The sequence below is a fragment of the Elephas maximus genome, chromosome 20 (genome assembly GCF_024166365.1).
Source record: "Elephas maximus indicus isolate mEleMax1 chromosome 20, mEleMax1 primary haplotype, whole genome shotgun sequence".
NCBI classification, from domain to species: domain Eukaryota; kingdom Metazoa; phylum Chordata; class Mammalia; order Proboscidea; family Elephantidae; genus Elephas; species Elephas maximus.
This window is the reverse complement of record NC_064838.1, coordinates 55,375,754-55,400,062: the sequence shown is the minus strand read 5'-3', so window position 1 is coordinate 55,400,062 and position 24,309 is coordinate 55,375,754. Positions and strand designations below refer to the sequence as shown.

Below are 24,309 nucleotides of genomic sequence, written 5' to 3'. Positions count from 1 at the left end.
TTTTTTTTTGAGATCCAGAGTGTCCATTGTTGCTTTATTTTTATACCCTGTTGCATGGTTAGGACTAACGTGAGGCAAGCAACATAGTAAATTGCAAAATTTAAGAAGGCACTCACTCTCAGTGTCACATGCCTTGTTTGCCTCACGCTAGACCCAGCCTTGCCCTGTTGAATGGTCCTGAACATGTGAAAGGAAAAGGGACACTAAAAGTATGTAAATAGTGTTACAGTGAACATTGGTGTATAGATCTTCGTCTGAGTCTCTGCTTTCAAATCTTTTGGGTGCATACTGCTGGGTCATACGGCAGTTTCATTTTTCATTTTTTAAGAATGAAACCACCACACTGTTTTCCACAATGGCTGTGTTATTTTGCATTCCCACCAGCAATGGATAAGGGTTCCAATAATCCATTGCAGCAGTATTCACAATAGTGAAAAGGTAGAAACAACTTAAATGCTTATCAACAGATGAATGGATAAACAAAATGTGCTACATACATACAATGGAATACTACTCAGCCAGGGGAAGAAATGAAGTCTTGATACATGCTACAATGATGGAGCTTGAAGACATTATGCTGAGTAAAATAAATCAATCACAAAAGGACAAATATTGTATGACCTCACTTACATAAAAACACAAGAAAAAGCAAATGTATGGAGACCAAAGTTACCAGAAGAATTGATGCCTTTGAATTATGGTGCTGAATATACCATGGACTGCCAGAAGAACAGCCAAATCTATCTTGCAAGAAGTATACAGCCAGAATGCTCTTTGGAAGCAAGGATGGAGAGACTTTGGCTCACATACTCTGGACATGTTATCAGGAGGGACCAGTCCCTGGAAAAGGACATCGTGCTTGGTAGAGGAGAGGGTCAGTGAAAAAGAGGAAGACCCACGATAAGATAGGTTGACAACAGTGGCTGCAACAATGGGCTCAAGCATAATGATTATGAGGATGGCACAGGATCGGGCAGTGTTTCATTCTGTTGTAGACAGGGTGGCTACGAACTGGAACTCACCCGATAGCACCTAACAACAATAACAACAACAAAGGGGTATGGGAAGGGAGTAAGGGGAGGTTAACAGTGATGGAAAAATCACATTGACTAAGCATAGGGTTGCACAGCTGATTATTGTAATTGCTGTCAATAAGTCATACACCTGTAAAAAACTGAATTGGCAAAAGCTGTTTGATAGATATATTTATCACAACAATGACAGGAAAAAAAAAAAAAGCAACTGAGTAACTGCTGAGACTGGTTATGTACAACCAAAAAACCTCATGTAATTTGGTTTCTTGGTTTGGAGGTTTAGGGTCATGGTTTCCTCGGACATTCTAGTTAATTGGCCTAATAATGTGTTTAGTGCTTCTGTTCTACCTCCTGGTTCGCTGAGTAGTGTCTGGGGTCTCAAAAGTTGCAAGCAGCTATCCAAGGCAAGACAACTACTCTATTTGCTTGGAGCAACAAAGGAAGAGGGAGGGTCAAGAATAGGAGGCAGATATAAAAAGTGTTGCTAACTGCCTCCGTGAACAACTGCCTCCTTTGCCGTGAGACCAGAAGAACTTGATGGTGTCCAGCGTCCATTACTAAACATTTTGATCAAAGATTGTATAGAAGAATCCTGATCAAAAGGAGGAAAATGCAGAACAGAATTTCAAATCCTCATGGACCCTAGACTTTCTGGAGCCATGGGGGCTGGATGAACCCCTGAAACTATGGCCCTGAGATAATCTTTTTTTTTTAATTGTGCCTTAAGTGAAAGTTTACAAATCAAGTCAGTCTCTCATACAAAAATTTATATACACCTTGCTATATTCTCCTAATTGCTCTCCCCCTAATAAGACAGCACACTGCTTCCCTCCATTCTCTCTTTTCGTGTCTATTTGGCCAGCTTCTGACCCCCTCTGCCCTCTCATCTCCCCTCCAGACAGGAGATGCCAACATAGTCTCATGTGTCTACTTGATCCAAGAAGCTCCCTAAGATAATCTTTAAACCTTAAACCAAAAATATCCCCTGAAGTCTTCTTAAAACCAAACAATAGTTTAGCTAAACTACTAAAGGATGTCTGCCTTGAGTATTACGCTCTTTTAAGAACTATCTATATGGGATCAAAGTGACAACAGCAACTAGAAAGATTATATAAGAACCTTAGGGGTAGTGAGTTTATGTTAATGGGGGAGGAACAACTCAGAAAAGGAGAGTAAGAATAGTTACACAACTCAAAGAATGTATTCAACGTCACTGAATTGTGCAAGTAGAAACAGCTGAATTGGTGTATGTTTTGTTGTGTATGTTCTCAACAACAAAAAATAAATTAAAAAAATAAGTAAAGACATATAGGCTTTAAAAAATAAAAAGTAATACGTAATGGTAAAACTGAAGCTTTTAGATTCTCATTGGTTATATTACTGTTCCAAGTTCTTAATAAAATAATAAAATATGCTTAAAATGAAATAGGTTACAAAATAATTTAATATAAATTAGTATCTCTGGAACTACAAAAAGGAGCCCTGGTTGCACAGTGGTTAAGCACTCAGCTGCTAACCAAAAAGTTAGCTGTTTGAACCCACCATCTGCTCCGTGAGAGTAAGATACGGCAGTCTGCTTCTGTGAAGGTTTACAGCCCTGGAAGCCCTACAGGGCAGTTCTACTCTGTCCTACAGGGTCGCTATGAGTTGGCATTGACTTGATGGCAATGGGTTTGGATTTGGGTTGGAATCACAAAGATACATTTTCACAAGAAAGTTGTTTTTTAGTATTGAAAAAAAGATATTTCAGGCTCCATTTTACAATTCCTTTCATTTAAAAGTGGAATTTAAAATGATATTCTCAAAGTAGCACTATATTTTGACATTTAAGATGGCAACTGAATAATAAATAGAAGTTAAAAAAGATGTACCATTTTTATACTTTTCTGGAATTAAAACTCACCAAACCCAGCGCCATCGAGTCGACTCCGACTCATAGCGACCCTACAGGACAGAGCAGAATTGCCCCATAGAGTTTCCAAGGAGCGCCTGGCGGATTCAAACTGCCGACATGTGTATTACAGAAGGATACAGAAATATTTGACACATTTCAAGGTGAAATGGCTCCTTGCACATAGCTTGGATTGTGTTAATCTAAACTATCAAATGGCTAGGTAATTACTAACTCCAGTATACCTAGAGAATTAAAAACCAGTGATCAAAGATAACCAAACATTAACAAGATGGGCTGTATATAAGAACACTGGACTTTTCCTTTGGCTCTGGCTGAGTGAATAAAAGGAGTAAGTCTTAGGTGTAATTCATGGTATTTTACAGGTGCCTGGGTAGCGGTTCTTTCTGATCATGTTGTACATGGTACCCAGAACTCTAAGTGGCATTTATTTGAGATTAATACAAATAAGACAACAATAATATAAGAAAACATTTTAAGAAGAATTATTATTTGTGAGTTCTACATAATTCTCAATATAAAATTTCAATGTCAAAGCTATCTTACTAAGCATAAATGTATGGTTAAACACAGTTAAGATAGGCTTATTAAAAACATGCTCTTCAAGACTAAGTACCGAGTGTGACCATCCATGTAAAAATACTCACAAGACCTGTAAAATAGAGATGGGAAGAGAGATGACTCACCTACCACTCATCTGGTGCACAAGGTTTAAATTCCAATTGCATGGCAGGAATTAGATTTACTCACTGGACCAAACCCTCTAATCTTACATAACTAGGAAAGATGGTCATCAACTACAGTGAGCAGAGAAACAAGTAAGCCAGCATCTTAGGCTGTTACTGAAGTTCCATTTGAAACACAGAAAAGCCAATTTACTTCCCTGTTCCTGGGCTACCCTTCTTCTGTACGAATAATAGAATTTACAAAAATAAATTAAAGCCAATTTATTCAAATTTAAGCTGTAAAAAACAGGCAATATTTTAACACATGATGTTACTGTAGTAATAATCAAGTTCAATTCTTGATTCCAAGAAATCACGAGCTAAAATCCAATTTTGGAATATGGAAAAGTATAAATAAATGTAGAAAATATAACTTCAACTCATGCAGGAAAAACAGCACAAGTTCTCCAAGTTGGTCACTCAAATATAATAGCAAATAGGCATATATTCATTTATTTATATAAAAATTATTATGATATTAGTATTTACCAGGCACAGTGTGAGGCTTTGGCAAATTTAGCCAAATGTACATACATATGCTGTCACACATGCCTGCACATAGTCACTGTGTATTACGAAAGTCAGAAAAATCCTCACTATATTGGAGACTCAAGTAAATATAAAACACTTCCTTCTTGGATAGAATTCTTCATTCTAAAATCTAGTAAGGTCAGAAAAATAAGGCTCCACAGAGAACCCGGTTGTTCCGCGGACACTGGGACTGTCTGTAATCTAGCTCTGAAGTCTCCTTGGTAAAGCATCTTTCGAACTGCTGGATTTGTAAGGTCTCCTTTTCCCAACGGTAATGCTAAAAGGAAGCTTACAGGTTGGCACTGATCACAGCTGTGGGTGCATTTTCTTTTTTCAGATTCCATGTTGGAACCATTCTTCTTTTTTTTTTTTTTTAATTGTACTTTAGATAAAGGTTTGCAGAACAAACTAGCTTCTCATTAAACAATTAGTACACATACTGTTTTGTGACATTGGTTACCAACTCTGTGACATGTCAACCCTCTCCCTTCTCGACCCTGGGTTCCTATTGCCAGGTTTCTCGTCCCCTCCTGCCTTCTAGTCCTTGCCCCTGGGCTGGTGTGCCCCTTTAGGTGGCTGCATTTTCATGCATTTACTCAGACTTTGTAGCACATGTGCCAATCCAGAAAACTCCTTTAGCCCACAGGAGAAAGTCTTAAAATAACAAAAAAAAAACAGATTTTACCAGAATTATCTCATACAGCTTTAAGTAAAACATGAAAATCCTGGCTAAGAGAATCTTGTTAAAAAATCTCATGTGATTTGTAAAAACTCCTCAAATCATGTTTGGGACCTTTAAGAAACCACCCAGGACTGTACCTCAAATGGAACTAAAGAAGCGGTTCATTTAGCAGCCCTGCACCTTCCCACTGTGGGAGGACAAGAGCACGCCATGTTACACATAGCTTTCCTTTAAGGAGCTGAGGCTACAGTTTAAGCCTCTGGGTCCATACAGATAATTAAAATGCTGCTAAATGAAATTTTTGATTTACTGTAATTACATTCAAATACCTATCATAATTAAGTTCATTTTTCAGGAGACAAGGACCGCACTCATCATATTCAAGGACAGCTCTGTTGTCACAATGCAAAGGAATAAGTCATCAGCGATTTCTTTTGCTGCCTTACTGGATAATATCAGAGGATCAGAATCTAGAAAAACCTCCTAAGGTCACTGTGTTCATTCATTATTCTAGACAGATGGAAGTCTCATCTCTTTCTAACTCTGCTACAGAAAGGAAGCCCCACAGCCTCCCTAGAGTACCAACCTAGGTACTAACTTAACATTCCATTAAGTACAATTTAGACTCTTTCCCTTGTTCTTTCCCTACTAAAAAGAAAGGGCATTGATTAGTTTTCTCTCACCGGACTGACCTCCTTTCACCATCTTCATGGATCAATTTTCCCTTCTCTTCCTTCCTGTATTATCTCCTAAGCCTTACATGCTGAGCTCACAGATGGGCACCAACACCATCTTAACTTAGCTAGGTTTATAAGTTAGTCTTTCTGTGTATCTGGACACTGTCAATAAAAGCTATCCCTGTGAAGGTGGTTTCTGACTGCAGTGATACCATCTGACATTTTGAAAGGCAAAGTTGTAGTAAGAGAACTAAAAAGTCAGGTGAACAAATACGGTTTTATCTTTCAGATAAAGTTGCATATTAGATCCCCAGATAAATTCCATTCATGTTTAAGAGGCTCACTGTAAGCTTCAAGATATCTGACTAGCAACCATTAATCATGTGCCACTTAAGGGCCGTGGCACTGTGTGACCATCACAGCTCCCTGCACTGAACAGGTTCTGATATATCTCAGTATCACTGAAGCAGATCAAAGAATTCATGAGAGTCAAAATTGGTTTAAAATCGTGATATATTCTTGTTTTCTTCTTTGACACACAAATTAATTCATATAAATAAAGTTAGGCAGTTAATTTTTTTAATTGGGTAAAAAAATAATTACTAAATCTGAATCAACTTTAAGAATACACATGGCAAAATGGTTACTGTGAGGTTTAGCACTTTCCAATAAGCAGGATACTAAGCCTTCTCTGAACTGATTGGTCTGTGGTGGCATAGACCATGAGCAGCCACATTTGAAAAAACGAAAGTACCACAGATAGCAGGAGGCAAAGACCCTCCACTTATATTTGGAAGAGAAGGACTGTTTAGTTTGTCTCTCTTTATATGCACTCACTAACAAACTGCAAAGTTACAAAATTGGTAGATGCCTTTAAGAGAAAACTGTATTTACACATCATAGAAATTCCCAGTGGCCTTGGATAAGAATAGTAAGAAAGACTTCTTAGATTTTAAGTGTCTACTATATGAAATAGCTTATAAAATCTACATAAGGAAAACGCAATAGAAATTTTAATTAAAACCTGTAGCTGATTTCAGGTTTCTCTAAATATTTCATTAAAACCTGATAAAAGAAATAAATCAAGATCTATTCTCCTCAGCATGTGAGAAATAAGAATAAATATTCATTTCCCGGGTGACAAAATCCACATAGCAGCCCCCTGGTTAGAGTCAACAGTGGAGATGGGAAAGAGAATTTGCACATACTGTAAAAAGGGCACACATTCGTTCTATCTTCTCTGGGTTCCTTGGCCCACCATTCTTGTTCAGTCTCACCAGAAACCGTTCACTGAAATGTAGGAGAGAGAGAGAGAGACAGAGAAATGTAAAGGACCACATGCTCCAGAACAAATAAAAAGGGCATATACAGAGAAACCCTAAACACTCACAGAACTGCTTGCAGCAAGAGGCAAGACCAAAAGCACATGTCTAGTGGCAAGATATTCTTTCTTGCCAAGTAAGATGCAATGGACACTATACACTGCCTGATAGGTGTTGGTGCTTACTTACTGGCGGTCTGTGCCTTATCTCTCAGTAAGTGTGTGTTCCTGGGCAGCAAAGAGGACTGTGTCTTATACATCTCCCAAATACCCCTAAAGTGACATAATGCTAAACCCATAACAAGCATATATATTCTTTGATTAGAACACTTAGGTGATCATAAAAATATTGGTCATACTAGATCCAAAAGAATTTATATTACATAATTTACATCTTCCTATTATATGACACTCAAGAACCACTTTAGGGATAAGAAGAAAAATGTTATAAAAATCTAGGTAAAAAGTCAGAGACACATAACGCATTATAGCTCAAAGAGCATTCAGAATCCAACAGATCAATTAAAATATTTTATTCCCCAAATAATATACTTCTTGAAGGAAATTAATGGACTAAACAAATAAACAAAACAAAAAACCTTAGAAACAGTGTTTGCAGCATTTGGAGAATGCAATATTTGGAGAAATGTCTCCTTGCTCTCTCATATTCTTCCTGCCCCTGCCCAGGATCTCATTTCCATTTCTTCATCTCAAGGTTCCCTACTGACTGTAAGAGGAAAAATGAGTCATGGGAAAAACAAAGCATGAGATTTAAAAGTACTTTACTTCTCCTGTGCCCTCCCTCAGGTACTCATGGAATACAGTGTAGTATTTGTAAAAGAACTGATATTAAAATACTATATTAGAATTATAAGATGTGTTACAAAAGCAACTACACAGGGTGATTACTTTGTTCATGCATTTATTTGTTCAGTCACTCAAGAAATAGTTATTGAGTTCTAACTGTGCTAAATGTGAGAATACAGATGCAAACAAGATATATAAAATACTTGTCTTTATAAAGCTTATGGTCCTGATAGGCAGTTCGATATGCAGAAATAACACTCAGAAGAGACCTGGGTTAGATATAAACTTAGGGGAGCCCTCGTGGTACAGAGGTTAAGAGCTATAGCTGCTAAACAAAAGGCCGGCAGTTTGAATCCACCAGCATCTCCTTGGAAACTGTATGGAGCAGTTCTACTCTATCCTACAGGGTTGCTATGAGTCACCATCGACTCAACAGCAACAGGTTTTCAGTTTATAAATGTGAAATTCTTCAGCCAGGAAAGTGGACGTGACTAAGGAGGGAATGTGCATAGAAATGAGAACAAAAAAGGACTTTGGTCAAAATCCTGAGGGACATCAATATTTAAGAAATGGGCAGAAGAAGAATTATCAAAGTAGATATACAGGGACAAACAGAAAGAAGGAAAATGAGGATGATGGGATGCTGCATTCGTCCAGAGAAGAGTGTATGAAAGAGGAGAGTGAGGTCAACAAGGTCCAAAGCCACTGAGTATCACATCAGACAAGGATAAAACAGTGTCCACTGAATGTGAGAACAGAGATCACTAGTGATTCTGGCAAAAACTGTTTTAGTGGATGGTAGAGAAAGAGGCCAGTGTGAGGAGTAGAAACAGTGAGTCTAGACCACTCTTTAATGAATGGGTGTGAAGAGGTGGAAGTGATTTGTTTCTAGCTAAATGGATATGTAAGGTTGAGGGAGTCTTTGTTAAAAAATGGGATAACCCACACATTTATGGTCAATTGATAAGTCAAAAATGGTATCAAGGCAATTCAGTGATGAAAGCATAGTAGTTTCAACAAATGGTACTGAATAATCCAATATGCAAAATAAATAAATAAAGGAACCCTGACACTTGTTTACAAAATAATAACTTGAATGGATCATAGACCTAACTATAAGAGCTAAAAAAAGAAAACACAAGAAAAAATTTTAAAAAGTATCTTGCATATCTTGTTCACATTTGTATTTCTGTATTTAGCACACAACAGAAAAATCTTTGTGACCTTGGATTATTAAGCAAATATTATAAACCAAAGAAAATAATAAATTGAACTTTACCAAAATTTAAACCATCTGCTTTTTGAAAGACAGTACTAAGAAAATAAAAAGACAAGCTCCAAACTAGGAGAAAATGTTTATAAAACATTCATCTAAGAAAGGATATGTATCCTGAACACATAAAGAACTCTCAGAACCCAATAAAAAACAACTCAATTAAAAAAAACAAGGAAAATATTTGAAAAGACACTTCATAAAATAATACACAAGGATGACAAATAAGCACAAGAAGACATCATTAGTTACTAGGGAAGTGCAAATTTAAAAAAAAGATAGGGTACCACTACATACCAACTAGAATATCTAAAATTAAAGACTAATCATACCAAAGGCTGGTGAGAATATGCAGCAACTACCACTCTCATACACCGGTGGGACTAGCAAAATGACACAGCTACTTTGGCAACAGCCTGACAGTTTTTTATAAAGTTCAATATACACTTACTTCATGCACTTATATGACCCAGCAGTTCCACTCCTACGTTATTTATTCAGGAGAAATAGAAACACATGTTCACATGAAAAACTGTATATGAATGTCCATAGTAGATTTATTCATAACAGCCCCAAAGTATAAAGAATAATGGATAAACAAAATATGATATATCTTTACAATGGAGTACTACTTCATAATAAAAAGAACTACTGATGTATAATAATATGGATGAATCTCAAAAGCATTATCTAAATGAAAGAAGCCAATCACAGAAGACTACATACTATATGTCTCCATTTACTTGAAATTCTGGAAAGGCAAAACTATAGGAATAGAAATCAGAAGCCATCAGGGCTTAGAATGTGGGGTGCGACAGGGAAATACAAATCAAAGCCACAAGGAGATACCATTTCACTTCGTCTTAAATGGCTTTAACTAAAAAAAAAAGAAAAGTAACAAATGTTGACAAGCAGGTAGAGAAATAGGAACCCTTGTATATTGCTGATGGGCATGTAAAATGGTTCAGTTGCTGTTGTAAAAAATCTGTGGTTCCTCAAAAAGTCATGGAATTAGCAAGACACAGAAATTCCACACCTAGGTATATATGAAATGAAAACATATCCAAACAGAAACTCGTACACGAGTTGTTTACAGCAGCAGTACTCATAATGGTCAAAAGGAGTAAACCACCTAAATGCTATCCAATAGATGAAAGGATAGATAAACTGTGCTATATACATACAATACTTGCCCGTGAGTTTGTTATACTGTGGTGGCTTCCATGTTGCTATGATGCTGGAAGCTATGCCACTGGTATTTCAAACACCAGCATAGTCAGCCATCATGGACAGGTTTCAGTGGAGCTTCCAAACTAAGACAGACTAGGAAGAAGGACCTGTCAGTCTACTTCTGAAATATTTAGGCACCAATCACTAATGCCAGAGATGATGAAATTGAAGACTTTTACCAACTTCTGCATTCTGGAATTGATCAAACATGCAATCAGGATGCACTGATAATCACTGGTAACTGGAATGACAAAGTTGTAAACAAAGAAGAAGGACCCATAGTTGGAAAATATGGCCTTGGTGACAGAAATGATGCCAGAGATCACATGATAGAATTCTGCAAGACCAACAACTTATTCATGGCAAATACCTTTTTTTTATAACATAAACAGCAACTATACATGTGAATCTCACCAGACGGAATATGCAGGAACCAAACTGACTACATCTGTGGAAAGAGCAGTGGAGAAGCTCGATATCATCAGTCAGAAAAAGGCCAGGGGCCAACTGCAGAAGAGACCATCAATTGCTCCTATACAAGTTCAAATCAAAGCTGAAGAAAATCAAAACAAGTCCACAAGAGTCAAAAGATGACCTTGAGTATAACTCACCTGAATTTAAAGACCATCATAAGAATAGATTTGATGCACTGACAATTAATGAACAAAGACCAGAGGAGTTGTGGGATGACATCAAGGACATCATACATGGAGAACACAAAAGGTAATTAAAAAGAAAGGAAAGAAAGACCAAAATGGATGTCAGAAGAAACTCTGAAACTTGCCTTTGAACGCAGAATAACTAAAGCAAATGGAAGAAATGATGAAGTAAAAGGGCTAAACAGAAGATTTCAAAGGGTGGCTCCAGGAGACAAAGTAAAGTATTATAATGAAATATGCAAAGACCTGGAAAACCAAAAGGAAAGAACACCCTCAGATTTCTCAAGATGTAAGAACTAAAGAGAAAATTCAAGACTTGAGTTGCAATTTTGAAGGATTCTATGGGCAAAATATTAAACAACAGGGAAAACATCAAAAGAAGATGAAAGGAATACAAAGAGTCACTGTACCAAAAAGAACTGGTTGATGTCCAACCATTTCAGGAGGCAGCACATGATCGAGAACTAACGGTATTGAAGGAAGAAGTCCAAGCTGCACTGAAGGCATCCCCGAAAAACAAGGGTCCAGGAATTGATAGAACACCAACTGAGATGTTTCAACAAATGGATGCCGCGTTGCAGGTGCTCACTCATCCATGCCAAGAAATTTGGAAGATGGCTACCTGGCCAATCGACCGGAAGGGATCAATATTTGTGCCCATTCCAAATAAAGGTGATCCAACAGAATGCGGAAATTATCGAATAATATCATTAATATCACACACAATTAAAATTTTGCTGAAGATAATTCAAAAGCAGTTACAGCAGCATGTCGACAGGCAACTGCAAGAAATTCAAGCCAGATTCAGAAGAGTACATGGAATAAGGGCTATCACTGCTAATGTCAGATGGATCTTGGCTGAAAGCTGAGGATACAATAAAGAAGTTTACTTGTGTTTTAATGACTATGCAAAGGCATCTGGCTGTGTGGATCATAGTGAATTATGGACAACACTACAAAGCGTAGGAATTCCAAACTTAACTGTGCTCATGAGGAACCTGTACACAGGCCAACAGGCAGTCATTTGAAAAGAACAAGGGGATACTGCATGGTTTAAAGTCAAGAAAGGTGTGTGTCAGGGTTGTATCCTTTCACTATACTTATTCAATCTGTATGCTGAGTAAATAGTCTGAGAAGCTGGACTATCTGAAGAACAACCGGTATCAGGATTGGAGGAAGACTCATTAACAATCTGCGATATGCATATGACACAACCTTGCTTGCAGAAAGCAAAGAGGACTTGAAGCACTTATGAAGATCACGAACTACAGTCTTCAGTATGGATTACACCTCAACATAAAGAAAACAAAAATCCTCACAACTGGACCAATAAGAAACATCGTGATAAATGGAGAAAAGACGGAAGTCGTCAAGGATTTCATTTTACTTTGATCCACTATCAATGCCCATAAAAGCAGCAGAAGAAATCAAATTTGCAAAGACCTCTTTAAAGTGTTAAAAAGCAAAGGTGTCACTTTGAGGACTAAGGTGTGCCTGACCTAAGTCATGGTATTTTCAGTCGCTTCATAGGCATGTGAAAACTGGACAATGAATAAAGAAGATTGAGGACTCTGAATTATGGTGTTGGTGAAAAACACTGAATATACATACGATGGACTGCCATAAGAAGGAACAAATATGTCTTGGAAGAAGTACAGCCGGAACGCTCCTTAGAAGCGAGGATGGCGAGACTTCATCTGATGTACTTTGGACATGTTATCAGGTGGGATCAGTCCCTGGAGAAGGACATCATGCTTGGCAAAGCAGAGGGTCAACAAAAGAAAGGAACACTCTCAATGAGATGGAATGACACAGTGGCTCCAATGTTGGGCTCAAGCACAACGACTGTGAGGATGGTGGAGGACCAGGCAGTGTTTTGTTCTCTTGTACATAGGGTTGCTATGAGTTGGAACTGACTTCATGGCACCTAACAATAACTACAACATATATATACAATATCGCTCAGTCAAAAAAGGAATGAAGTATTGATACATGCTACAACTTGGATTAATCCTGAAAACGTTATGCTAGGTGAAATAAACCAGTAACAAAACATGACATATCACATGGTATCTTTTTTATGATATATCCAGAACAGGCAAATTCGCAAAGTCAGAAAGCAAATTAGAGGCTTCCAGAGGATGACGGAAGGGGAGAATAGGTTATGACTACTTAATGGGTACAGGCATTTTTATGGGGTGATAAAATGTTTTGAAACTAGAGAGAGGTAGTTGTTGAACAACCTTGTGATTATGCTAAACACCATTGAACTGTACACTTTATAATGGTTAACTGTATTTTTGTGAATTTCACATCAATTAGAAAAAAATGGGATACACCTAAGAAACTTTATACAATGCTAGTATAAGGGGAGAGATTAAAGACAGAGGAAAGAGAGGAAATAATTGGTAAAGGAAAACCTCGGAGATGCTGGGAACTAATAGAATTCAGGGAGAAAAAAAAAAGAAATGAATGGAGGAGGAAATAATGGGTGTAGATACAAATAAGTTTGCAGTTCTAGTAATGCAAAGTTGAGGTTTATCATAGAGACAGGAAAATAAGAACAGCAAAGTTGAAAAAAATTTAAAGAAGCATGACATCCAAACATATCAGGAAAAATTCTCAAAACTATTTAAAAGAAAATGTAACAAAGCACAAAATACAGCTGTGACATGGACAAGTGAAAAGGTAGCAAATTGCCCCCAAACAAAACAAAAAACAGTCAAGTCAATTCTCCCTCCAAAGTACATCTTGAATCTTTATAAATTTCTCCATCTCCTTTACCACCACTAGTCTAGGCCACCACTGTTGTTAGTTGCCATTGAGTTGGCTCCATTCACAGCAACCTTATGTATAACTGAACAAAATGTTGCCTGGTCTTGCACTTTCTTCATGATCCCATATGTTTGATTCCATTGTTTTGGCCACTGTGTCAATCTATCTCACTGAGGACCTCCCTCACCTTCACTGACCCTCCATTTTACCGACCATGATATCCTTTTTTAGTGATTGGTCTTTCCTCATGACGTGTCCAAAGTAAGCAAACTGAAGTCTCGCTATCCATGCTTCTGAGGAACATTCCAGTTGGTCACTAGATTGGATTATTACAACAGCTTCCCAACTGATCTCTTTACTTCCCTTTTTTGGCTCTCTAAATTTTTTTATAGCCCATTCTTCAGAGAGACTGATCCTTTGAAAATCTGCATCAGATCATGGCACTTCCCATGTTAAAATATTTTCATATGATTCACTGATTTCTGACAAGGGTGTCAAGACAATTCAAAAGGAGAAAGAACCGTCTCTTCAACAGTGGATGCTTGGAATACTGGATATTCACATGCAAAAGAATGACTGGACCCCTGCCTCACTCCATATACAAAAATTAACTAAAAATGGAACAAAGATTTAAATGTAAGAGCTAAAACTATAAAGCAGAAAACGTAGGCATAAATTTTCACAACCTTGGATTATGCAATGTCTTCTTTGATATAACACCAAAAGCAAAGGCAATAAAAGAAAAAAGTAGGTAAAGCTGGACTTCATCAACATTAAAAGCTTTTGTGCTTCAAAGAATACCATCAAGAAAGTTAAAGAGAATCCAAAGAATGGGAGAAAATATTTCCAAATTAAATATCTGATAAGGGACTTATATCCAGAAATATAAAGAACTCTTACAATTCAATAATAAAAAGATAAATAAGCCAATTTTAAAAACGGGCAAAGGACCTAAATATATATTTTGTCAAGCCAATTTTAAAAATGGGCAAAGGACCTGAATACATGTTTTGTCAATGAAGATACAGAAATGGACAGTAAGTACATGAAAAGATCTTTCACTAAACATGAGAGATGCAAATCACAATAAGATACCCATTAGAATGGCTAGAATAAAAAAGGTAGTAATAACAACCAATAATGAGGAAGTGGAGAAACTGGAATCTTCATACATTGCTGGTGGCAATGTAAAATGGTCCAGACACTTTGGAAAATGGTCTAGCAGTTCCTAAAAAAGGTTAAAATAGAGTTGCCATGTAACCCAGTAATTCTACTCCTAGATAAATACCTAAGAAAAATGAAATCATGTTCACAAAAACTTTCAGGTGAATGTTAATCGCAGCATTATTCATAATAGTCAGAAGGTAGAAACAACTCAAAGGTCCATTAACTGATGAATGGATACATAAAAGGTGATGGATATACCATATAATGGAATACTATTAAGCAATAAAAGTACCAAACTATTGACACGTGTTACAACATCGATGAACCTTGAAAACATTATGCTAGAGAGAAGCCAGTCAGAAAAGATCACATGTTGTATGATTCCAATTATACGAAATGTCCAGAACAGGCACATCTATAGAGACAGAAAGTAGACTGGTGGTTGTCATGGCTGGGGGCTTAGAGGAAAATGGGTGACTGCTAAAGTGTATGTGGTTTCTTTTTGGAGTGATAAAAATATTCTAAAATTGATTGTGGTAACGCACAACTCTGTGAATATAGTAAAAATTACTGAACTGTACACTTTTAATGGGCAAATTGCATGGTATATGAATCACATCTCAATACAAAAAAATAAAACGAAAACTTATCATGGTTTATTCTTGCCCTCAGATAAAATTTAAACTCCTTTCAATATCTGCAAGGCCTTGTGTGGAAGACCTGGCCTATCTTTACAGCCCCATCTCACTTGGCGCTTTATTGCTTTCTACTCTTCACACACACTGGTTTCCTAAATACAAGTTTCTTGAACACGTCAAGCTAATTTTTGCCTTAGGATTGCTGCACTTGCTGTCACCTCTGTCTGTAATGCTGTTCCTTAAGCTCAACTGGTTGGCTCACTGCTGGTCTTCCAGGCTCAGCTCAAACACCAGTTTTCCAAAGAGGCCTACTCTCATCATATTAGCTACAGCAGTGTTCCTCCTTCCCTCTCCACCACGCTCTCTTTACAGCACTTGGCACAAAGTATTTTGTTTCTTATTTACTATCTTTCTCTTACACAAGAGAATAAACTCCCTAAGGGCAGGGACCTTGTTCACTCTGTATCTCTAGTACTTCCAACAGTCTGGCTTACAATAAACCAAAAAAAACCAAACCCGTTGCCGTCGAGTTGATTCCGACTCATAGTGACCCTATATAGGTCCTCAAAAATTTGAATAAATAAAAGTGGAAAATTCTCTAAAGGACAGCTGTGTGGGGTGTGAAACCTTGCTGATAAAGGTCACTATCAACTGGACGGATAAAGTCATTATCATAGTATGCAGAACATCCATGAGCCAATAGGGAACAAAGAAGGTGGCTGGCATAAATAAATCTTATAAATTGGTGGCACAGGGCTTAGAAGCACCAAGTATGTTGTAGCAGACAAAAGCTCCCAGCTGCTCACTTAAGATCCATGTTTTCTGTTTCTTCCTGGGCACCCAATTAGATCACACTTCTCAACCCCACTTGCAGTTGGGTGTGGCCATGTGACTGAATTCTAGACATTAAAATGTGAATGGAACTGATGCGTACCACTTCCAGGCCTAGCCATAAAAACCTCCTACATGGGAAATCGATTTGGTGCTTCCTTAAAAAGTTAGAAATAGAACTACCATACCATCCAGCAATCCCACTCCTTGGAATATATCCTAGAGAAATAAGACCCTTTATACAAACCGATATATGCACACCCATGTTTATTGCAGCACTGTTTACAATAGCAAAAACATGGAAGCAATCAAGGTGCCCATCAACGGATGAATGGATAAGTTATGGTATATTCACACAATGGAATACTACGCATCGATAAAGAACAGTGAAGTATCTGTGAAACATTTCATAACATGGAGGAACCCGGAAGGCATTATGCTGAGTGAAATTAGTCAGTTGCAAAAGGACAAATATTGTATAAGACCACTATTATAAGAACTTGAGAAATAGTTTAAACTGAGAAGAAAACATTCTTTTGTGGTTACAAGAGGGGAAGGGAGGAAGGGTGGGAGAGGGACATTCACTAATTAGGTAGTAGATAAGAACTACTTTAGGTGAAGGGAAAGACAGCACACAATACAGGGGAGGTCAGCACAATTGGACTAAACCAAAAGCAAAGAAGTTTCCTGAATAACCTGAATGCTTTGAAGGCCAGCGTAGCAGGGGCAGGGGTCTAGGGACCATGGTTTCAGGGGACATCTAAGTCAATTGGCATAATAAAATCTGTGAACAAACATTCTGCATCCCACTTTGAAGAATGGTGTCTGGGGTCTTAAACACTAGCAAGCAGCCATCTAAGATGCATCAATTGGTCTCAACCCACCTGTAGCAAAGGAGAATGAAGAACACCAAGAACACAAGATAATTATGAGCCCAAGAGACAGAAAGGGCCACATGAACCAGCGACTACATCATCCTGAGACCAGAAGAACTAGATGGTGCCTGGCTACAACCGATGACTGCCCTGACAGGGAACACAACAGAGAACCCTGAGGAAGCAGGAGATCAGTGGGATGCAGACCCCAAATTCTCATAAGACCAGACTTAATGGTCTGACTGAGACTGGAAGGACCCTGGTGGTCATGGCCCCCGGACCTTCTGTTGGCCCAGGACAGGAACCATTCCCGAAGCCAACTCTTCAGACATGGATTGGACTGGACAATGGGTTGGAGAGGGATGCTGGTGAGGAGTGAGCTTCTTGGATCAGGTGGACACTTGAGACTATGTTGGCATCTCCTGCCTAGGGGGGAGATGAGAGGGTGGAGGGGGTTAGAAGCTGGCAAAAAGGACAAGAAAAGAGAGAGTGGAGGGAGAGAGCAGGCTGTCTCATTAGTGGGAGGGTAATTGGGAGTGTGTAGCAAGGTGTACACGAGTTTTTGTGTGAGAAACTGACTTGATTTGTAAACTTTCACTTGAAGCACAATAAAAATTATTAAAAAAAAAAAAGTACATGCAAAATGATTCCATTTTATCAAGTACAAAAATAGGCGAAACGAATCTATGCTGTCAGAGGCCAGGACAGTAGTTACGGGAGTAGAGGGTGGTAACTAAAGGGGGCACATCGGGGTCTTGTGAGGGCTGGGAAAGCTGCCTCATTATGACCTGGGTGCTGACTGCATGGCTTTGTTTAGTCTGTGAAAACTCTGAGCTCTGCTTATGAAATGTGCACTTTTCTGTATGCATACCACACTTCAATAAAAAGTAAAAAAAAAAAAAAAGAAAGAAAAAAAAACCTCCTACATGTGTACCTTCATGCTCTTTTCCCCTTTCAGATGCCTGGAGTAGAGCTGACCTCCATGGCAACCTTGGAACCATGTGCTGATTATGGGACAATGTCCATCAGTCTAGATCCCTGAATGATTGTGTGAATGAGGTCCACCCTACTGCAAAGTCACCCACACAGTGTCATTTACATAAGCAAGAAATAAACTTCTATTGTGTTCAAGCCATTATACATTTTTCTGTTTGTTGCAGTAGCTGATCTACCCTAGCTAATACGTATGCTATCCACATTAACAACTACCCAACTGGCTGTTAACTTAATAATAATCTTCATGGATATAGAAATTTAAACCAAACCAATTTTAGAAAGTGTACGTCTTTTCAAGAGATTCTATCATTATTTTTGCCCTCTTCTATATTATAGAAAGAGAAACAATACCTTTTGCCATCACATTACTATTGTCTGCGAATCTATCATTTTGAACCTGCCAGACACCCACAGAGTGGACTGCTGTTTAGAGGAGCCACGCCAAACTCTCCAAAAATAAAAGGGTAAATAAAAATAATATTTTTGGACCAGAGTTTGGTAGATGAGGTGAATTCCTAGGTGGACAGGGTTACTGGCTCTATCAGACCCCAGGAATTTCTCTTTCTCCTCAATAGTGAGAGAAGGCCTCTAAGGCTAAAGTTCTCCCATGCCTTTCATACTTCTGGTTTCATCTGGCTTTTTTCACAATTTGCAGAACTCAAGATAAATGCTTTTGCATTTCAAAGGACTCTAAGTATACATTTAAGTATTTCTTCCAATGGTTCTGATAAAGAAATGCTGCTTTCTGCTAACATTAAAACTATCTGAAGGTAAGTATCTAATCCAGTGTTTCCATAATGTGGCAACAGCTGTTCTGCCAAAGAGTCCAAATACTGCATTAAACTCTGTTAGGTTTCTACCCTCTAGGGCTTTTCAGAGCCTTTAACAAGCTGAATAGTACAGGTTATACTTTACAAATCTCTGTGACTCCACAACCTGCTTTTGTAAAAGGTAATGAATTTTGGAGGAACACAGTTTGATAAATGCTGATTGAATCTACCTGCTAACTAGCACTACAGCAACTGCTCACATTCTCCAAAAGTGCAAAAGGAATTGTGGCCAAAAGAGTAAAATTTATTCATGGGATTTTACAAATATTCAACACCTCTACACAAAAGCAACAGGTCACGTTCTCTCTTAAATACTCTGGGTAAGAAATCCCTTTTTCTAATTTACTATCTTATCTCTTTCAAGAGAAAAAAAGACAGTGTTAAAGCACTTCGGTAGGCAGTGTTACGAAAGAATGCTCTATATTTAGTTGTCTTTTTTTTTGAGTTTTCCTTTTTTATTGTGCTTTAAGTGAAAGTTTACAAATCAAGTCAGTCTCTCCTACAAAAACTTACATACACCTTGCTATGTACTCCTAGTTGCTCTCCCCCTAAGGAGACAGACAGCACACTCCTCCTCTCCACCCTGTACTCCCCGTGTTTTTTTTTTTAATTCAGCCAGCTTCTGTCTCCCTGTGCCTTCTCACCTACCTCCAACAGGAGCTGCACACATAGTCTCATGTGTCTACCTGAGCCAAGAAGCTCACTCCTCACCAGTATCATTTTCTGCCTTATGGTACAGTCCAATCCCTGTCTGAAGAGTTGGCTTTGGGAATGGTTCCTGTCTTCGGCTAAGAGAAAGTCCAGAACTGTGACCTCCGAAGTCCTTCCAGTCTCAGTTAGACCATTAAGTCTGGTCTTTTTACCAGAATTTGAGGTCTGCATCCCACTGTTCTCCTGCTCCATCTGGGATTCTCTGTTGTGTTCCCTGTCAAGGTAGTCATTAGTTGTAGCTGGAAACTATCTAGTTCTTCTGGTCTCAGGCTGATGTAGTCTCTGGTTTCTGTGGCCCCTTCTGTCTCTTGGGCTCATAATTACCTTGTGTCTTCAGTGTTCTTCATTCTCCTTTGTTCCAGGTAGGTTGAGGCCAATTGATGCATCTTAGATGGCTGCTTGCTAGTGTTTAAAACCCCAGACACCACTCATCAAGGTGGGATGCAGAATGCCGTCTTCATACATTTTATTATGCCAATTGATACAGATGTCTCCTGAAACCATGGTCCTCAGACTCCAGTCCCTGCTACTCTGGCCTTCAAAGCGTTCGGTTGTATTCAGGAAGCTTCTCTGCTTTTGGTTAGCCCAGTTGTGCTGATCTCTCCTGTGTTGTATGTTGTCTTTCCCTTCACCTAAAATAGTTCTTGCCTACTATCCAATTAGTGAATACCCCCTCCCTCCCTCCTTACCCTTGTAACCATCAAAGAATATTTTTTTCTGTGTTTAAACTATTTCTTGAGTTCTTATAATAGTGATCTCATGCAATATTTGTCCTTTTGCAACTGACTAATTTCACTCTGCCTTCCAGATTCCTCCACGTTCTGAGATGTTTCACGGATTCATTGTTGTTGTTCATCATTGCACAGTATTTCTCTGTGTGAATATACCATGATTTATTTATCCATTCATCCATTGATGGGCACCTTGGTTGCTTCCACCTTTTTGCTTTTGTAAGCAGTGCTGTAATAGACATGGGTGTGCATTATGTCTTTTCATGTGAAGGCTCTTATTTCTCTAGGATATATTCCAAGGAGTGGGACTGCTGGATGGTCTGGTAGTTCTATCTCTAGTTTTTTAAAGAAGCCCCAAATCGATTTCCAAAGTGGTTGTACCATTGTACATTCCCACCAACAGTGTATAACTGTTCCAGCCTCTCCACAACCTCTCCAACATTTATTTTGTGATTTCTGGATTAATGACAGCCTTGCTGGAGTGAGATGGTATCTCATTATAGTTTTGATTTGCCTTTCTCTAATGGCTAATGATCGTGAGCTTTTCCTCATGTATCTGTTAGCTGCCTGAATGTCTTCTTTGGTGAAGCACCTGTTCATATCCTTTTCCCATTTTTTAATTGGGTTATTTGTTTTCTTGTGGTTGAGTTTTTACAGTATCATGTAGACTTTGGAGATCAGACGCTGATTGGAATTATTATAGCTAAAAACTTTCCCAGTCTGTAGCTATTTTTTTTTACTCTTTTGGTGAAGTCTTTGGATGAGCATAGGTGTTTGATTTTTAGGAGCTCCCAGTTACTTAGTTTCTCCTCTGGTATTTCTGCATTGTTACTAACATTTTGTATACTCTTTACACCATTTTTTACACCATATATTAGGGCTCCTAGCGTTGTCCCTATTTTTTCTTCCATAATCTACATTGCTTTAGACTTTGTATTTAGGTCTTTGATCCATTTTGAGTTAGTTTTTGTGTATGGTGTGAAGTATGGGTCTTGTTTCATTTTTTTTGCAGATGGATATCCAGTTATGTCAGCACCATTTGTTAAAGAGACTGTCTTTTCCCTATTTAGCAGACTTTCAGCCTTTGTCAAATATCAGCTGCTCATATGTGAATGGATTTATGTCTGCATTCTCAATTCTGTTCCATTGGTCTATGTATCTGTTGTTGTATCAGTACCAGGCTGTTCTGACTACTGAGGCAGTATAATAGGTTCTAAAATCAGGTAAAGTGAGGCCTTCCACTTTGTTCTTCTTTTTCAGTAATGCTTTACTTATCTGGGGCCTCGTTCCCTTTCATATGAAGTTGGTGATTTGCTTCTCCATCTCATTAAAAAAGTCACTGGAATTTGGATCGGAATTGCATTGTATCTACAGATCGCTTTTGGTAGAACAGATAGTTTTACAATGTTGAGTCTTCCTATCCATGAGCAAGGTATGTTTTTCCATTTATGTAGGTCTCTTTCAGTTTCTTGCAGTAGTGCCTTGTAGTTGTCTTTGTACAGATCTTTTACATCTCTGGCTAGATTTATGCCTAAGTATTTTATCTTCTTGGGGGCTACTGTAAATGGTATTGTATTTGGTGATTTCCTCTTTGATGTTCTCTTTGTTGGTGTAGAGGAATCCAACTGATTTTTGTATGTTTATCTTGTATCCTGATTCTCTGCTGAACCGTTCTATAAGTTTTAGTAGTTTTCTTGAGGATTCCTTAGGGTTTTCTGTGTATAAGATCATGTAAAATGCAAAATCTGGATGCCCTTTATTTATCTAGCCTAATTGCTCTGGCTAGAACTCCAGCACAATGTTGAATAAGAGTGGTGATAATGGGCATCCTTGTCTGGTTCCCGTTCTCAAGAAGAATGCTTTCAGACTCTCTCTATTTAGGATGATGTTGGCTGTTGGCTTTGTAAAAATACCCTTTATTATATTGAGGAATTTTCCTTCTATTCCTATTTTGCTGAGAGTTTTAATCATGAATGGGTGTTGGACTTTGTCAAATACCTTTTTTGCATCAATTGATAAGATCATGTTGTTCTTGTCTTTTGTTTTTTTTTAATATGATGAATTATACTGATTGTTTTTCTAATGCTGAATCATCCCTGCATACCTGGTATGAATCCCACTTGGTCATGGTGAATTATTTTTTTTGATATGTTGTTGAATTCTATTGGCTATATTTTTTAAAAAATAATTTTTATTGTGCTTTAAGTGAAAGTTTACAAATCAAGTCAGTTTCTCACATATAAACTTGTATATACCTTATTCCATACTCCCATTTACTCTCCCACTAATGGGTCAGCCCGCTCCCTCCTTCCAGTCTCTCCTTTTGAGACTGTTTTGCCAGTTTCTAACCCTCTCTACCCTCCCATCTCCCCTCCAGATAGGAGATGCCAACACAGTTTCAAGTGTCCACCTGATACAAGTAGCTCACTCCTCATCAGCATCACTCTCCAACCCATTGTCCAGTCCCTTCCATGTCTGATGAGTTGTCTTCGGGAATGGTTCCTATCCTGGGCCAACAGAAGGTTTGGGGACCATTACTGCCGGGATTCTTCTAGTCTCAGTCAGACCTTGGCTAGATTTTTAAAAAAATTTTTTTATTGTGCTGTAAGTGAAAGTTTACAAATCAAGTCAGCCTCTCATACAAAAACTTACATTCACCTTGCTATATACTCCTAGTTGCTCTCCCTCTAATGAGACAGCACACCCCTTTCCTCTACTCTCTATTTTCGTGTCCATTTGGCCAGCTTATGCCCCCACTCTGCCCTCTCATCTCTTCTCCAGACAGGAGCTGCCCACATAGTCTCATGTGTCTACTTGATCCAAGGAGCTCACTCTTCACCAGTATCATTTTCTATCCCATAGTCCAGTCCAAACCCTGTCTGAAGAGTTGGCTTTGGGAATGGTTCCTGTCTTGGGCTAACAGAATGTCTGGGGACCATGACCTTTGGGGTCTTTCTAGTCTCAGTAGGACCATTAAGTCTGGTCTTTTTACGAGAATTTGGGGTCTGCATCCCACGGCTCTCCTGCTCCTTCAGGGGTTCTCTGTTGTGTTCACTGTCAGGACACTCACTGGTTGTAGCCAGGCACCATCTAGTTCTTCTGGTCTCCGGCTGATGTAGTCTCTGGTTTATGCAGCCCTTTCTGTCTCTTGGGCTCATAACTACCATGAGTCTTTGGTGTTCTTTATTCTCCTTTTTTTGAGGTGGGTTGAGACCAATTGATGCATCTTAGATGGCCGCTTGCTAGCATTTAAGAACTCCAATGCCACTCTTCAAAGTGGGATGCCTGAATGTTTTCTTAATAGATTTTATTATGTCAATTGACTTAGATGTACCCTGAAACCATGGTCCCCAAATGTCTGCCCCTGCTACACTGGCCTTCAAAGCATTCAGGTTATTCAGGAAACTTCTTTGCTTTTGGTTTAGTTATTGGCTAGAATTTTGTTGAGGATTTTTGCATCTAAGTTCATGAGGGATATAGGCCTGTAATTTTCTTTTTTTGTGCTGTCTTTACCTGGTTTTGGTATCAGGGATATGTTGGCTTCACAGAATGAGTTTGGGAGTATTCTGTCCTTTTCTATGCTCTGAAATACCTTCAGTAGTAGTGGTGTTAACTCTTCTCTGAAAGTTTGGTAGTATTCTCCAGTGAATCTGTCCCTGCCAGGGCTTTTTTATTGTTGTTGTTGGGAGTTTTTTAATTATCTTTTCAATCTCTTCTTTTGTTATGGGTTTATTTAGTTGTTCTACCTCTGCTGGTGTTAAGTTTAGGTAGGCAATATGTTTCTAGAAAATCATCCATTTCTTCTACGTTTCCAAACTTGCTAAGAGTGCAATTTTTCATAGTAATCTGATATAGTTCTTTCAATTTCAGTTGAGTCTGTTGTGATATCACCTATCTCATTTCT

General features: G+C 38.4%; 1 protein-coding gene across 6 annotated transcripts in view; it reads right to left on the bottom strand.

Annotated features, from left to right (window-relative positions):
• The window catches only part of DOCK3 (dedicator of cytokinesis 3), a 547,636-nt gene that overhangs the window by 169,903 nt on the left and 353,424 nt on the right, over window positions 1-24,309 (bottom strand). For 5 of the 6 annotated variants that reach the window (XM_049861907.1, XM_049861911.1, XM_049861908.1 and 2 more), the window contains exon 10: window positions 6,770-6,851. The exons of the other annotated variant lie outside the window; for it this stretch is intronic. In XM_049861907.1, the coding sequence (XP_049717864.1) occupies window positions 6,770-6,851 (82 nt within the window). The remainder of the gene's footprint in view (window positions 1-6,769; window positions 6,852-24,309) is intronic. 6 annotated transcript variants of the gene reach the window in all.